Raw genomic sequence first — 14742 nt, forward strand, 5'->3', positions numbered from 1 at the left:
GCCACCCCTCACAACCATTGCCACCTTTTCTAGTGTTTAGTTAAGTACTCATTCACAACAAGTCGAGTCTTCCACACCACCTCAATAACTACATGATGCCCAGTGCCGTTGTACTGAATGCATCACGGTGACCAAATATGCAAAGTCAACTTCCTCATGGCAGAGTACGCCTCGAGTGGTCACCAGTGTACGCCCTCGTAACCCTTCAGTGGTCATGTCGAACCATCAGGCAAGTTACCATACCACGCGGTTTCCAGTCTCAGTAACGCTCATGCCACCAGGCGTGCCACGAGTTTTACCCAAGTACCACAGGTTGCAGACATCCCCGTCACGATGATGCAAGCTTTGTCGACACATCCACGGGTCACCATTAAAACGCGTGTCTGCCCCTTTACGTACTCCATGCCACGAGACCGTGCAACACTCGTCTGCAGTGCCATAAAGTAGTTGGTTCTTGCATTTTAACGTGGCAGCACCTTTTTCTTGCTCCACCACGGGATTAATTCTGAGTATGCTTGATTGCAGCATTACTTCATAATAACGTGGCACCATAGTGCTGTCTTCGTTCTGCCATCGCGGCAGTCAGCACAAATTTTCATTTTATTTTTAAAGGTACACATGGATGCTAATGGGCTGACAAGACTGCCATTTTAAACCTTCATTGTGCTATAATTCATGACCACACGTGCACCAAAGAATCCTGCTTATTTGTTTATAACGCTCCACTCAAGCTTTTGATAAAGCGTACATGCTTCATAATGGGTAGTATAATGACAGACACTTGCTAATGTAGCAAATACTGGGATGCGAACATTGTAATATATTAATGGTGAAAAAGGCTGTTCATTATTTGAAAACAATTAGACATTTGATATTCAATTCGATTCGCAGTTGGCAGTATTCGATTTGGTCTCAAAATTGACATACTATTCAGGCACCCGTAATAAATGGTATAGAGATTACATTGTGGGAGGCACTTCTATTACCCAACCTAAAAGAAGCCTTCAAAAACAAATCACTTCAACCAATATTTTCAAAAAAAACCCAGGAGGCTTCTGTGTACCTCCCGGTGATGAAAACTGCATCAAATTTTGGGCACTAAATGCAGCATTGTCTTGCGAGGCAATGATAGATGTGTGCCACGGTGCATGATTGAGGAATGATTTACGAGATAGGTATGAGGAGGAAGAAGCAATAGTAGGTTTGCATCAGTGTCTGAGGTCAACGTCATCAACAGTGCCCAAGGTTGCTTATGCACAGCTGTGAATGAAACTTCAACTGAAAATGAGCTTGCGTGACACAGCTAGTGCTTCTTACTATTCATAATAATGTACTAAGTGTCACTGTGCCAGCTTCACGCTATTGGCGAAGCTGAAACAGCCATTTATTTTTTGCTGTTGAGAGTTGCGCTCTGGTCTCCACTTCTTTAATCCTTCAGAAATCCTTGCAACCCACAATATTGTAAGTCGGAAGGTATTGCCGTCACCCATGAGACAAGGGACGACTGGGTGGATGCAGTTTTACAACAAAGCTGTATATGGCTAGCTGATTTGTCTGCCTGTACATCTGTTGGTCGCCTCTACACCAGAAACTCCTCCAGTGCAACCCCATGTACATGCAACGTTACTAGATTGGTTTCTAGTAGCGATGATGTACATGCGCGAAAAAAAAAAAAAAGGAAGAGAGAGAGAAAGAGAGGCATGCGATTAGCCTACACCTCCTGGATAGCACAAGGCCTGTTTATTCTAATCCATGACGTCGCACTACCTGGCCCGAAATTTCCATTGACAAGGCTGGTGTGATGAAAGCTGTGACGTCAAAATCACTGTTGCTTACTCGGAAGCATCCCCATTAGATTCTATGGCATTTGAGTGAGGTAACATGACATCATGGATTGGAGTGAAAAGGCCTTGTGCTATCTAGGTGGTGTTGAATTAGATGCCCCAGTAGCGACGTCTGCTCTCCATCGCAGCTGAGCATGCGCACAGCAGTTTTTCCAGCTCCGAAATGGGTAGGCCACGCATCATACGTCAAACTGAGGAGCAGATAGCTATCGACCAGCAAACACCGCGAGCAGAACCGGAAATGAGCTTGTCTATGCCGTGCAAATGCTGCAGCCCAGGCACAAGAACAAGCTCGTGCAGCTGAGCGCAAGCAGCAACTGTGTACCAATGATCTGGCAGCCCACCAAGCCGTCGTTTAATAAACCGTTGGGATTAACCCAATGATAAACAACTGGGCCACATGTTTCAGCTTGACTAGTTAACCATCTGTATGGGGTGCTTGGGCAGTGATTTTTTATTTAGTTAGTTTATTCTTTATCTTTTTCTCCTGGATGCATTCAGCAGTAATATCAAGCCTAATATATAACAAGGTGCTCTGCTTGTTGCCCTTACTCTTTAACAGGTCATTAAACATCTGCTTGTTTTGATAGAAGAGAAACAATGTCTCATTACAATACACAGAGTTTGTTTGGTGGAGTAGAACACAAAGGCTATCAGAGATGCCATAGGTGAGAGCTACTAATTCATTTTGACTTCCTGGCCATTCATATGTGCGTACTAAGCTTGGTACATGATAGCTTTTACATTCCCAATTCACCGGAAAGCTCTTGCAACGGCCTGAAATAAAATATGGGACATTATGCTCAGCTGCACAATGCCATAGTTATCGAGCCGCTGTGACAGGTCTGAGAACTTGCACACGATAAAACAGGCCAAGAAACCTGTCAATTAATTTAAAAGTTGTGTAAACCACTCATGAAATTAAAAAGGAAACGTCATGTTACACCCAACCAACATGCCCATACTTTCGTACTCCCCCCCCCCCCTCCCTATCCCAGTTTGCATTGTGGTAAAAAAAATTACAGGGTTTTAGGTGCCAAAATCATGATCTGATTATGAGGCATGCCGTAGTGAGAGACTCCAGAAATTGGACTGCCTGGGGTTCTTTAACATGCACCTAAATCTGAGTACACGGATGTTTTAACACTTCAACCCCATCGAAATGCGGCCGAGATTCGATCCCACGACCTTATGCTTAGCAGCCTGACACCATAGCCACTAAGCAACCACGGCAGGTTGCATTGTGGTTTTCACTCTTATGCTTAGATAGAAGCGAAAAGCACCTTTAGAGACCAGACATGTAGCGACATAACATCGCTTTCTCGAGTAACTGAACTCAGTATTACAGTTTTCCTGCAGAGTTTCATTCCTCACTCAGCCTCGTCAATTTCAAACAGGGCTAAAACATTTTAGCTATTTCTGACAAATTTAACTTTCTTTATCATTGTGTTATCTGTTTTTGTGAGATAAGTTCAATTATGTCCATTTCTTTCCTGCATTTTGTTTCTGTTTAAGTCTTAATATTTCAATAATGCACCTTTGTCGTTTCTCACTTTTAATAATTTAATCACTGCCTTAAAGATATTTTGATCATTTGTATGTCACATTTTACAGAATTCTATAGTTGAAAAATTTCATATGTTGTCATTGCTGTTGTTTAAATAATTTGTCGTCATGCGCAGGAGGTCCTAATTCAGTTTTCTGACTACAGGAACTCCTGTCCACACACTGAGCCTTGTAATTCTTACCTCATTACTGACATGAATAAACTGATTCCGAGTCTGTGAGCACTATACACCTCTGTAACACAACAGAATCACAACAGAATGAAAGCATTACATGTGCTAGTTTACATTCGCTTCTGTTACAGTCACAGGTGTGTCCACAAGCGATGTCAAATAACACGTAAAGACTTTCTTCAAGTGGAGAAACTATCTTTATTGTACTTCCTAGGACCACTGCCTAGTTAGAATTCTCCAATGAACAATTGGCGCAGCAAAGGGCCTGCTTAGGTGTTCACTCTACATAGCCTCCAGGAACCCAGTTCACCTTAGGGTTGAAGAAGAGGGCACGGTTTCCATCTCCCCAGGGATATTTCTAAAAAGGAAAAAGCATTCGGAGAAGAGGTCAGCTCTAAATAAAACATCAGGTACAAAAGCAATAAAGCTGCTGCAAGCTGTAACAACAAAATGTACAGAAACTATCGAGGTTTTAGCAGTGTAAGCACAAGGTAACAATCAAACAACACTGTCTTGATTGTGTATTTGTTAAGTAGACTAGATAGCAATTAAAAAAAATTTCTTCAAAGGCGCCTTCCGGCACACTAAGGTGTACACACATAAAGGAACCCATAGCTGCTGCCGACTTGTCTCCACATACTATACTCTATATTTGATGTTAATGCCTCTGAGTCATAAGCCTGTATGTCTCAACTATTTCTCATGCTCCACTGAACTTTCACAGTGAAAATTAAGAGCTTCTAATTAATGCTCTAGAACTTAAATTCCTTACTGATGCAACAACTTAGACTCAACTTTAATTTTGATTTTGAGTTGAGAACGCACTCTGCAAGGTGCGTTTCAGGGTCAAAAGGAGCCGGGATACCAAGCGGCTGCCCTTTCAGTGTGAAATTTTGTACTACTAACACGCATCATTTAGAGCCCATTTTTAATCGGGAAAATATTAATAACAGTTCGCAGAACATATTCCTCAGAGCAGCAAACTAGTTTCTATGTGGTAAAATGCACATACGGTAAAACAAAAAAATAGTAGCAACAGAAACATGCGAGTTCTATACCCTTATCTAAACATTACTCCACTCTACACTAAACCTTGACTCAAACTAAATTGTGGGGGTTTAACATCATGTGACAGCACAGTGGATGGTTATGAGCGATGCTACAGTGGAGGGCTCTGGATTAATTCTGACCACCTTGGGTTCTTAAATGTGCACCCAAAACATTGTAGATGGGCATTTTTGCATTCCGCCCCCATCACGATGCAACTGCCATTACTCAATAAGGAGGGTGGCAGAGTGGTCACCGTACTTCGACGGCCCTTCGTTGCGATCTCTGAGCAAGAGTTCTTTTTAACCAGGGGCTGTATTTTGTACTGATCCATTTTTTATCCTTTTTGCCCTTTTTCATTGGCCCACACATAGCCACACCCCTTTGGCCACACGGTGGGGCAAATAATGAATGAATACGAATGGGAAAAAAAGGGCCCTTAATAAATATAGCCCCAGATTCTCTTTGGAGTCCATTCGAATGCATGGAGTGAAGGCGTGTTTTTCAAGCAAGTTCTAGTCGTGGAAATTACCGAAGAACAGTGTTAAAGCTATTCTCAGAGAAACTTTACGTCATCAAATTCTGCAGCGAAATGCACTGATCTTCCAGTTAACATTTATCCGTGCTGGTAAGTGTAACAAACACCAATGCACACCACAGTTGCGCTTCACCACAGAATTCAAAGATGTTTCTTGAAACTGGTACCAAGCACGGTATTTCAGTTAGTGGGCATGACGTAACTACTGCTCGGCTTCAGCTCCACAATTGGGACATGTTCCCTAAACCGATACACAAGGTTAATAAATGAAATTAGTAAGTCAGTAACATCAGACTGCAATTCGCTGTGCAAGTCTGCTCGTTAAGTAACCAGCTTGTTTAAAAAAAAATATATCAGCTGGCATGAACGTTGACATGTACCTATATATGCAGTACTGTATCTTTCTCAACATAACGGCACCACAGCGGTTGCTTCGTTTTCTCCGCAGTAATTCTGCTTCACAACAGATATGAAAAGCACGAACAGGAATCAGTACAAAAATAATAACGAAACATTGCGCAGGAGTCAGGACAACCATACGGAACGAAAATAACAAGCGCTAGCCACACACACAACGAGTTCCTCTTGAGATGCCGCCGGTTGTGGAGCAGTGCAGACTTTTCCGCACGAAACCGACAGGTTCACGGGTCATGGTTTGGTAATAAAGATGCGGCGCAAGAACTAAGCATCAGATTTTGAATGTGTACTCAACCTTGGTCCGGATGTGAAGATACTCGTAAGGGCGGTACTCCGGTCTGTGGAAATGCTTCTTGTGCTCCAGTTCAGCCAAGTAGACGTTGATGCCGCACAGTGCGATGGCTGGGAGGGCGACGAAGAAACTCAGCCTCTTCCACAGCAGCTCACCAGCTGCACAGAGAAGGGTTGCCATGAGAGACGAGGCAGTATATACAAAGAAAATCAAGTGAATTAACGCAACGTTATTAAAGCACTCGACGTCAGAATCTCCTCCCGTTCAGAAAGCCACGCCGGCTGCAGCTTCCCTTCCCCGAGCTCAATGCCCCGTCAAGCTGTAAGCGAACCAACAGTTTAACAGTGCGATACTGGCCTTCATGGGAATGTTCAACCCCTTGCTGGGCAAACCTAGCCGTCGATTTCGAGAAGTTACGAATAGCTTGCTTTAAGGTAAGGCTCGCCATGATGCCCTCCGTGTCCTTTCGATCGAGCGAAGTGACTTGGCTGGCCTTGGCCCATTGGCTAGGTGATAGGATTCCTGCAAAAAGGTGGTGTTGCAAAAATAAATAAATAAAGTACGAAAAACAAAGGGGACGGGGTTCTATCGGTTGTGCCTCAATCGCTATTAATTTACATTAAAAAGTGCTGAATATTTTTATCATTTGCTTTACAAATGATACCCTACTTCAAGTCAAGAGTTTTTACAGGTTGGTGTTGAAAATGGTTTTCAAGATGCTTCTGTTTCGGTTTGTCAGGGGGCGTTCCGTTGCGTCTGCGCACCGTAGTATGTTTTGTCAGGTGGCGAAAGCGGCGAAGGTAACATGTAAAATCACCGGGACGGGATCTCGCGGTTACCGCGGCAACAGCATGCCTTTGAACACCAACTACGTTGCTCATCACCGGATGAAGCACGGTTGGTGGCACTCCTCGCCGCGATGAACGAAGGTCTGCTGTTCAACGACCGCCAAGAACCCCGCGTTACATGGGCAACAGCCAGCAAAAACCGAGCTCCGAGTCGCAAGAGCAGCAGCAGTGTCGGAGATGGAGCTCGACGCAGTCTCAGGTAAACAAATGCGTGTCTGTGCGCCCGCACGCTGCAGGAAGTCGTGCGCGCGACGAGCGTCTGCGTATATGTGCATGCGGCGCGCGCGCCCTGTTACGGGTCCGTGCATCGGAATGTTCTCGGCGATCCTTTGGTGTGAGCCGCGCGAGGCGGTACACACGCGCCTTTCGGGCGCGAGATTCCTTTGTGCTACACGCTTGTCTGCCCAACTGGCGCAGCGCGTAAAAAGTGGGGCCAAGGCGCGCTTTTTGCTCCCGTGGCCGCGTGCCTTAGCGCCGCGACAGGGAAAAGAAACGAAACGGCGCGCTCGGGCCCCCTCATAATTGCCGGTGCCTTCAAGGTTGCCGTATGAGCGGAGTCCCGGGAGCGTCGTCTTTATAACAATAGGCAGGGTCTCGCCGCGGAAGCTCTCTGTGTAACCGAAGGACCAAGGAGCAAGCGAGCAGCACCGGACAAGCGATGGGCTGGCTCCGAAAGGTAACCCCGCTCACGTGTTTTCTTGCACGCTGTCTCGGCGCTCGTAGTAAACCGATCCGTGTGCGCATGGCTCAGCCGCGACAGAAACTTGCGTGCTATGCCGCGTGTGCTCTTTTCACGGCGGGTTTTGCAATCTTCGTAGCAACAAGCATTCATAAACTGTAGAACTGTGGCACTGGCATATCGCTGTTCTTTGATCACGCCTTCTTTGACAAGTATTTCAAAGTTGCACTCTGTGAACTTTAAAGGATTAACTGTGCATTGTTGTGTTAACCACAGTCCAATAAATTTTAGCAGCCGATCTTGCCATCACAAAGTTTTTTTCAAGCAGTCACACAAGAGGGAGGTATACGTAAGCCCCAGAAAAATCAAAACTCCACTGTTTGCAATCCTTATACTCAGTTATGTTCTTTCTCAGCACAAGCACTTATCTGGCTTACCAGTGTGACATTGTTGGTATTCTGTATAGCCTGGTATTCTGTATAGCCAGCGAAGTTCTCAACTTTAATTATACATTTTTCTCTGTGTGCATACAGAACTATGCAATGTACCTTAACGTATCATGAAAAGTAGGTATAATTCATTGACGAGTAAGCAAAAAAATTTAGTAAAATGCTGTTTGCATATAGTAATGATGTAAAAAGCACTGCTCCTTTAGTTAGCTGTGAAATGTTGGAAATACACTGAGCTGTTCGATATATGGGAGCACCAAAAGCAAATATATTACTCCGATTAGAGTATATTGTGGTATGATGCTTCAAAAATTAAAAAGCTTGTTGCACATGTGCTTGAATTGCTCACGAGCATATTGTACTTCCTCATATCTGCTTGTGCATGTCTGAGCTTTAACCATAGGACCGGGCTTGTTTACAGCTCACACCTGTATGCATTGTGCAGTGAAAATTTCTTGAGCAGAGACGCACATAGTGAGGCCAGAACTCAGTCGCTAGTTGGACACATCATTTGGAATGTTCCAGTTTATTTCTGTGTTCAGTGTAGGAAGTAGTCAAATTGAAAACGAAACAAAATTTTCTTTTTGATATTGTTAAGGCAGAAGAAGCTACAGAAATCTAATTGCTAAGTAGAATCCTTTTTATTGCGCAACTTGAGAGAAAGCACAGATAAGGCACCAGGGAGAAGAAAAGCTTTAACCAGAACAACAGAGAATTAAAGGCTCCGGTACAAAAAATACGTGCAGCATTGCAGGTGGATAGTTCTTGCCAACCCTGCAGCTGTACCTGTGTTCATGCAGGCAATGTGTGCTTCAAGAAGGAACTGCTACAATGTAATCGGTGTTAAGTTAAACCATATAATTTACATGACATGACCTCTGTTGAACAGCAGCTTGCTCAGGTAAATTGAGCAGTAAAAAAATGACGCAGATCCTCCACAATGTGGGAACCTATGTCAATGCAAAGCATTTGGCGCTCAGCACATGTGATCAAATGTTCTAACATTTATGCTTCTGTGTACCTCACTTGTGTATTGCCCATCTGGTTGATCATGTCGATGTCTGCCTTTTCGTGTTACATTGCAAACTGTTGAAACACCAGAATGCATGCAGTGCCAGCCACAACTATTTTAATCAATGATTTAATTGTATAAACGTGAATAGTTGATGGACTCTCTTAAACACTTTTGGTGACAGCAAAACATTTAGCCAGCACCATGGCGTTGTTTGCATGATTCAATTTCTCCCACTCTTGGAAATACCTCAGTGGCCATCACAAGCAGACTGATGCAGACCACCCTCTAGGCCTGCAGTTTTCATACATCATGATTGTGATGTGAACCTCCCCAGTGCCATGTGTAGTAGTGCAGCACACCATCTTAAGTATAGTGCACAATGGATCAGCACATTGAGAATGAGGAAACATCCTCACCCACATATGCTGCGCAGAACTAGAGGCACAATCTACTGTGTACAAATGAGAACAAGAGAGCCCTTGGTGGCACTCTCAAGCACACGCTGCCTACTAGATTTGTAGTTGATGCATGGAGGCTGTGTGGTTGTTCATTGCATAGCGAGGGTGTAGTCTTCAGCAGCTTTGATGCCTTTTGGCAGCATACGAGGGTTTATTGGTCAAGCTGCCCTCTCTCAAGTTCTCATACCATGCAATACCTTGGAGCAGAAAGCATGTTCTACATCCGGCACCGAGGCTGTGATTGGTGGTGCTGGTTGACACTCCCAGGGTTAACTGTTGTACACATGCATAAATGCCCAAGAAAGTGGATGGGAAAAATGGCGCTGCAGCAGCTCAGTTGGTCAGAGCATTGCACGCATAATGCGAAGACATGGGTTCATATCCCACCTGCGGCCAATTGCTTTAATTCGAAAGCATCATATGCCCTATTACACGAAAATGCAGCGTTGCCACTGAGTGATGGTACCAAAAGTGGCTGACGGCACAAAGAGCAAAATGTAAAAAGTGCTTGGATTGACGTCAAATTTCTCAGGGAATTTCCTGTAAACAAAGTAAATCAGTGGCTTTGAAGAAAAAATTGGGTACATTTTGGTCTGGGTGGGAATCAAACCCGGGCCTCTGGGGTGAGAGACAAGCTTGCTTCCCCCATCCCACGGTGGCTGCACGGTTCTAGCTGACTAAAGGTGTGCCTAGTTAGTGCGTGCACCACTGCACGTGTGACGTCAAAAGTTGTGGCCTATTATATGTGTCACATTGGACACATGATGGTGCAGCCAATCGGGAGGAGGTGGTGCCACGTCGTGAGTGTATGAAATGAATATATAAAATAAAAAAACACTGTGCAATTGAACGACGCTGAGCTTTCCGTCAAGTTAAGAACTCCTCACTGGCAAATGAGCGTGTTGAGACGCTTGACGCGTTTTGATTTGGCCCTACCGAGGCGCAGTTAGAACACAGGCGAGGGCTTGCACGGACAAGAAATGTGCGGAAAAATACATTTCACCAAAAAGACTATACTGCTTTTGCAGTCCCACATATAAGCAGTGTTAATTGTCTCTGCCAAATTTTTTCGTCTACCCTTGTTTTAAATTTTTTAAATAATTTCTAGATTATAAACAAATAAACGATTAAGTCCTCCTATGCTTTTCCTGTTACCATTGTCTGCTGGCTTTATGTGGTTGTAACTTACAAAAAATGGGCCCCTTGGTTCCCCGTCCACTCATTCTTGACAGATGACGATGTGGCAGAACCGGATGAGTTATCCTATCAAGGCCTTTGTGGGTGCCACATGGTGGCTGGGATTAAAGCTATCTGGAAGTACGATGATGTAACAAAACCTGGGGAGTAAGCTATAGATGATTCACTTTAATGTAAATCTGCTTCTATTTGGCAACAATCTTCAAGTGAACTGAACTTAGGTGTGAAGCATTCATTCGGGATTAACATTTGTGCTTAAATAAATGAAATGTAAGATTGTCTAGAGTTAGCACACTATGGAAGGTACGGTGGTTACATGTAAGAAAGAAACGTTAGAGTGGAATTGGAAAGGAGGCCAGTAACACCTGACAGCGACCCCTCTGGTTTCTCTATCTAAAAGCTTGGTTGAAACCTGCCACGGGAGCATAGTGGCTATGGCGTTGCACTGTTGAACTCGAGTTCGTGGGCTTTTTCACTGTCGCGGTGGCTGCATTTTGATGGGCGCAAAATCCAAAAACACTTGAGTACTTAGAATCGGGCACGCTGTAAATAACCCCAGATGGTCAAAATTAGTGCAGAGGCCCCCACTACAGCCTGACGTACAGTCAGATCATGGTTTTGGCATGTAAGACCCAAGGGATTTAATTAGCTGAAATAAAGCCTTTATTGGGAGCAAATAGCCTTCTGGTCTGGACTACAATGTTCCCGTTTTTGTTCTCACTCTCTGCAGCTGAGCTGGGGCAGCAGCCAGAGCGTGCAATCGGTGGCCAGCGCCCAGCGCTCATGGTCGCGGGCATCTACCAGCCTGGGCCGTCGACGCCAGCTGCGTTGGCAGCCTCGCCTGCCACCGCTAGCAAGCGCAGTGCCAATAGAAGCACCGTCAGCCTGCACTGACCCTCTTGCCAAGACACCATGGCCGGTGACACTGGCTGAGGCCCTCTTTTTGCCCGAATTTCCCGTCCGCAGCAAGCTGCACGAGGCCAGCTTTCAGGTATGTTGCTTACGCCATCGTGGCTGCAGGCTCGGAATGCAGGAATGCTGGGGTACTTAAGTTAGGCACGCTTAACACTTAACAGTTAGGCACGCAGCTGTATTGTTCAGTTTTTGCAGTACTTATAGAAAAAAAAAATTGCATGATTGGCTTTACCAGGAATTAAACTACCACTTTCGGCCAAAAGTTCAATTTTCATATAAAGAAATTATGAAAACTGAAAATTTGAGTTCTCAGGTGCATCCTGCCTAAAATTTCACTCCAGTGAGCACCCTAATGATAAGTTTTTCTTTTCTTGTACAAGAAAGACAGCTTTTTGCAATCGCAAACTTTTGTGAAAAAACACAGACTGAGAAAAATGGTTCTAAACAATCTGAAGTGTGCTATTTTATTCAAATTGCACCTGTCGTAACTAAAATTCTCCTGCAGCATACATTGGGCCTTCTTATTCAATTTGGCTTTGTTCTGTGGCAATAGCTGCAAGCTTTCTTTTTTTTTTTTTTCCAAGCCATCTTGAGCTGTCAAGTGCCCTGGCTTTTGCCAGTAACAAACACTGCCTGGTGCTTCCAAGTACCGCCTGGAAAAAATTGCTTAATGATCACGTAACCAGCGCGTAGGCAAGCCAAACAATGTCTCCAAAAGTGGAGTTTCGGTTCGAGCGAAATGAGCGCTCATAGAAATGGTGCAAAATGGGCCCTGGGCAAAGTGGTGCGAAAACGGTGGGGCAGCTAAAAGGAAAAGAGAAAGAAGGCCATCGCTGCCTTCTTTTCACATTGTGTGTAATTCTTATCACTGTGAGCATCAGCCAGCGGTGCATTATTCCGCCTCACCCCCTGCAGCTGCGTATGAGTGGATCACAGCAAGTCTGTGAGCGTGGCAAAACTGCAGGAAATCGGGACCTTCTCATTTGCATGGAGTTGCTGGCTTGTGAAAAGCGCTATTTTGAGCATTTCTACTGTGCCGCTGAGATAAAATCTTTTCGGGCACATTCTCGGTGACTAAAGGGACCTGAGACTTATAATCTGGAAACATGTTTCTTTGGCTGAAAATTGGGAAATTAGAGTTCTGATTTTATTTTAAAGAAATTATTTGCCCCCTTTAGCTTGGGGGCTCCTATCCAAATACACGGAGAAGGAGAAATTGTTTTTCTTGGCAACCACTGCATCAAATTTGACGAGGTTTCTTGGATTTGAAAGAAATTCTTCAATTTTGTAACTTCGGAAGCGGATGTTTAATTTACTGCGTCGATTTTTTATTGAACATTGTAAAACTTCAAAACATGAAACTCACCTTTCACAGTTCTGTGAATCACATTGATTAGTACATCTAAAGCAGAAAAAATTGATTTATTATACATGAGTCTTAAGTACACCAGTAATATGTTAATTGGAGTTTTGCAAACATTTCAGCAAATTCACGTAAGATAGAAATTAATATATCAAATTTGTCCACTTTGGATGTTACAATGGATATAGTTTACTAAACTGCGGATATCTGTTCTTGGTGCAGAGTTACATATATTTGTAAACTTCATGCTCCTGTATTTTTCAACCTTGCCAATTTTTGTCAATTGAAAAATAAATTCAGTCCATAAATCAAAATTCTGCTTCCAACAGTCACTAGAATGTGAACTTTCTCTTTCATATGCAACAAATTTCATTAAAATTGGCCCGAGGGTCATCTCAGAAAAGCATTTCTGCATTTTACATGTATTTGAATAGGCAGCATTGATATTGAGCCCATGCTAAAGCCTCCTCTTAAATAACAAAATTAACATATGCTAAATTGTGTCAGTATTGTGTTGAACATTGTCCTGAATATTTATTTTTTTATGCTAGGAAAAATATTTCGGTTGGGTTAGTGAGAACGCTGACATTTCACCCAATCTCCTGCCCTAAGGAGTAATTTATAGGCTTGTCTTATTATTATTATTATTATTACTATTATTATTATTATTATTATTATTATTATTATTATTATTATTATTATTATTATTATTATTATTATTACTATTATTATTATTATTATTATTATTATTATTATTATTATTATTATTATTATTATTATTATTATTATTATTATTATTATTATTATTACCTTATTCAAGTAACGGTAGGAAGAAACCTTTATATCATAATTTTCTCTCACTGTATGTCTTTTTACTTTGCAAGTAAACTGTTTCACATTTTAAGACACATTCTAAAAGTTAGTATTGTATATGGGAGAATGGTAATTTGCACATGTGAATGCATGCAGCCCCACAGGTTTCTTGCAGGACTGCATTCGGAAACTTCGGGCCTTCGGTTTGCTTTTTCAAACATGAGAGGGTGGCACAGTAATATGGTGACACATCTGAACCTAGGGCAGGTATTATATAGCGATTCCTCTCGCTTGATTTTGTTCCTTTCTCATTGTTCACTGCTCATAGACGGCTGGTCCTCGTTATTGCGTAGGCAGAGTGCTGCTTGAAGCCAGTGACCCAAGCGGGGGATGGGCCCAAGCGAAAAGGAAAAGAATTGGAATAGAAGTGTTAGGTTGTACCAGCCCATATTTCTCTTTATCTGGCATCTTGTCAAGCATACGTTGAGAGAAGACCTTGTCAGATTAGCTCTTAACTTCCCTTGTGGAACTTACGGATGTTTATCCCTTCAGGTATGTTACAGATTGTCCTCTTCGATGTACAAACGAATCTCTCTTTCCTTTCAGAAAATCAAGCAGCTTTCTGGGAGCAAGTTTGGTTCAGTTTATTTGGTGCGAGAGGCTGCTACCGGCAAGTGCTATGCCATGAAGGTATGTTCTTTGGTTAGCAGCGTGTTCTTTGTTGAATAAATTAGTATGGGCAATTGTCCTTTGCATGTTCTCTTTGCACAATTAGTAAGGAGACTGGTTTATTTGTCAGCATGAGCATAAAATAGGTTAGTGAAGAAAGTACAGCATTGTCTTCTGAGTTTTTACTTTTATATTGCCTCTTATTGTAGATCATAACAAGTGAATCGGATAATATCACACAAGGGCCTGGCTCCATGTAACTTTAAATTTATTTTAAGTTCTTGCTATGGAAGGATACTGCTGCATGGTTGAAAAGATACCTTTTTTTTTTTTTCAGTCATGTATAATGCATTACAGTATTTCCATATTCGTGTGCCATAATTTTTAGCTGAAGAAAGCAACTTCTTTTCTCGCACTATGAATCCCTGGAAATATTGTTATAAAGAAAGCAACAAGTTA

The 14742-nt window shown here is 43.0% G+C and overlaps 2 protein-coding genes across 3 annotated transcripts in view; one reads left to right on the forward strand and one right to left on the reverse strand.

Moving 5' to 3' along the window:
* Nucleotides 1–3757: 3757 nt before the first annotated feature.
* On the reverse strand, nucleotides 3758–6395 carry LOC135900812 (cytochrome c oxidase subunit 6A2, mitochondrial-like). The gene is made up of 3 exons (XM_065430388.1): nucleotides 6235–6395; nucleotides 5881–6035; nucleotides 3758–3941 (listed from the first exon to the last, which is right to left on the reverse strand). Exons 1-3 carry the CDS (start codon nucleotides 6323–6325, stop codon nucleotides 3861–3863), a joined length of 327 nt encoding a protein of 108 aa, XP_065286460.1. The 5' UTR covers nucleotides 6326–6395; the 3' UTR covers nucleotides 3758–3860.
* Nucleotides 6396–6555: 160 nt separating this feature from the next.
* The window catches only part of LOC135900780 (ribosomal protein S6 kinase-related protein-like), a 34046-nt gene continuing 25859 nt past the window's right edge, over nucleotides 6556–14742 (forward strand). Inside the window, exons 1-3 of one of the 2 annotated variants that reach the window (XM_065430345.2) lie at nucleotides 6556–6924; nucleotides 11254–11514; nucleotides 14221–14304. In XM_065430345.2, coding sequence (XP_065286417.1) covers nucleotides 6844–6924; nucleotides 11254–11514; nucleotides 14221–14304 — 426 coding nt within the window. In that variant the 5' untranslated portion in view covers nucleotides 6556–6843. Of the gene's footprint in view, nucleotides 6925–7040; nucleotides 7402–11253; nucleotides 11515–14220; nucleotides 14305–14742 lie in introns of those variants that run through there. The other variant, XM_065430347.2, reaches the window with a different exon arrangement.

The sequence above is a fragment of the Dermacentor albipictus genome, chromosome 2 (assembly GCF_038994185.2).
Source record: "Dermacentor albipictus isolate Rhodes 1998 colony chromosome 2, USDA_Dalb.pri_finalv2, whole genome shotgun sequence".
NCBI lineage: Eukaryota > Metazoa > Arthropoda > Arachnida > Ixodida > Ixodidae > Dermacentor > Dermacentor albipictus.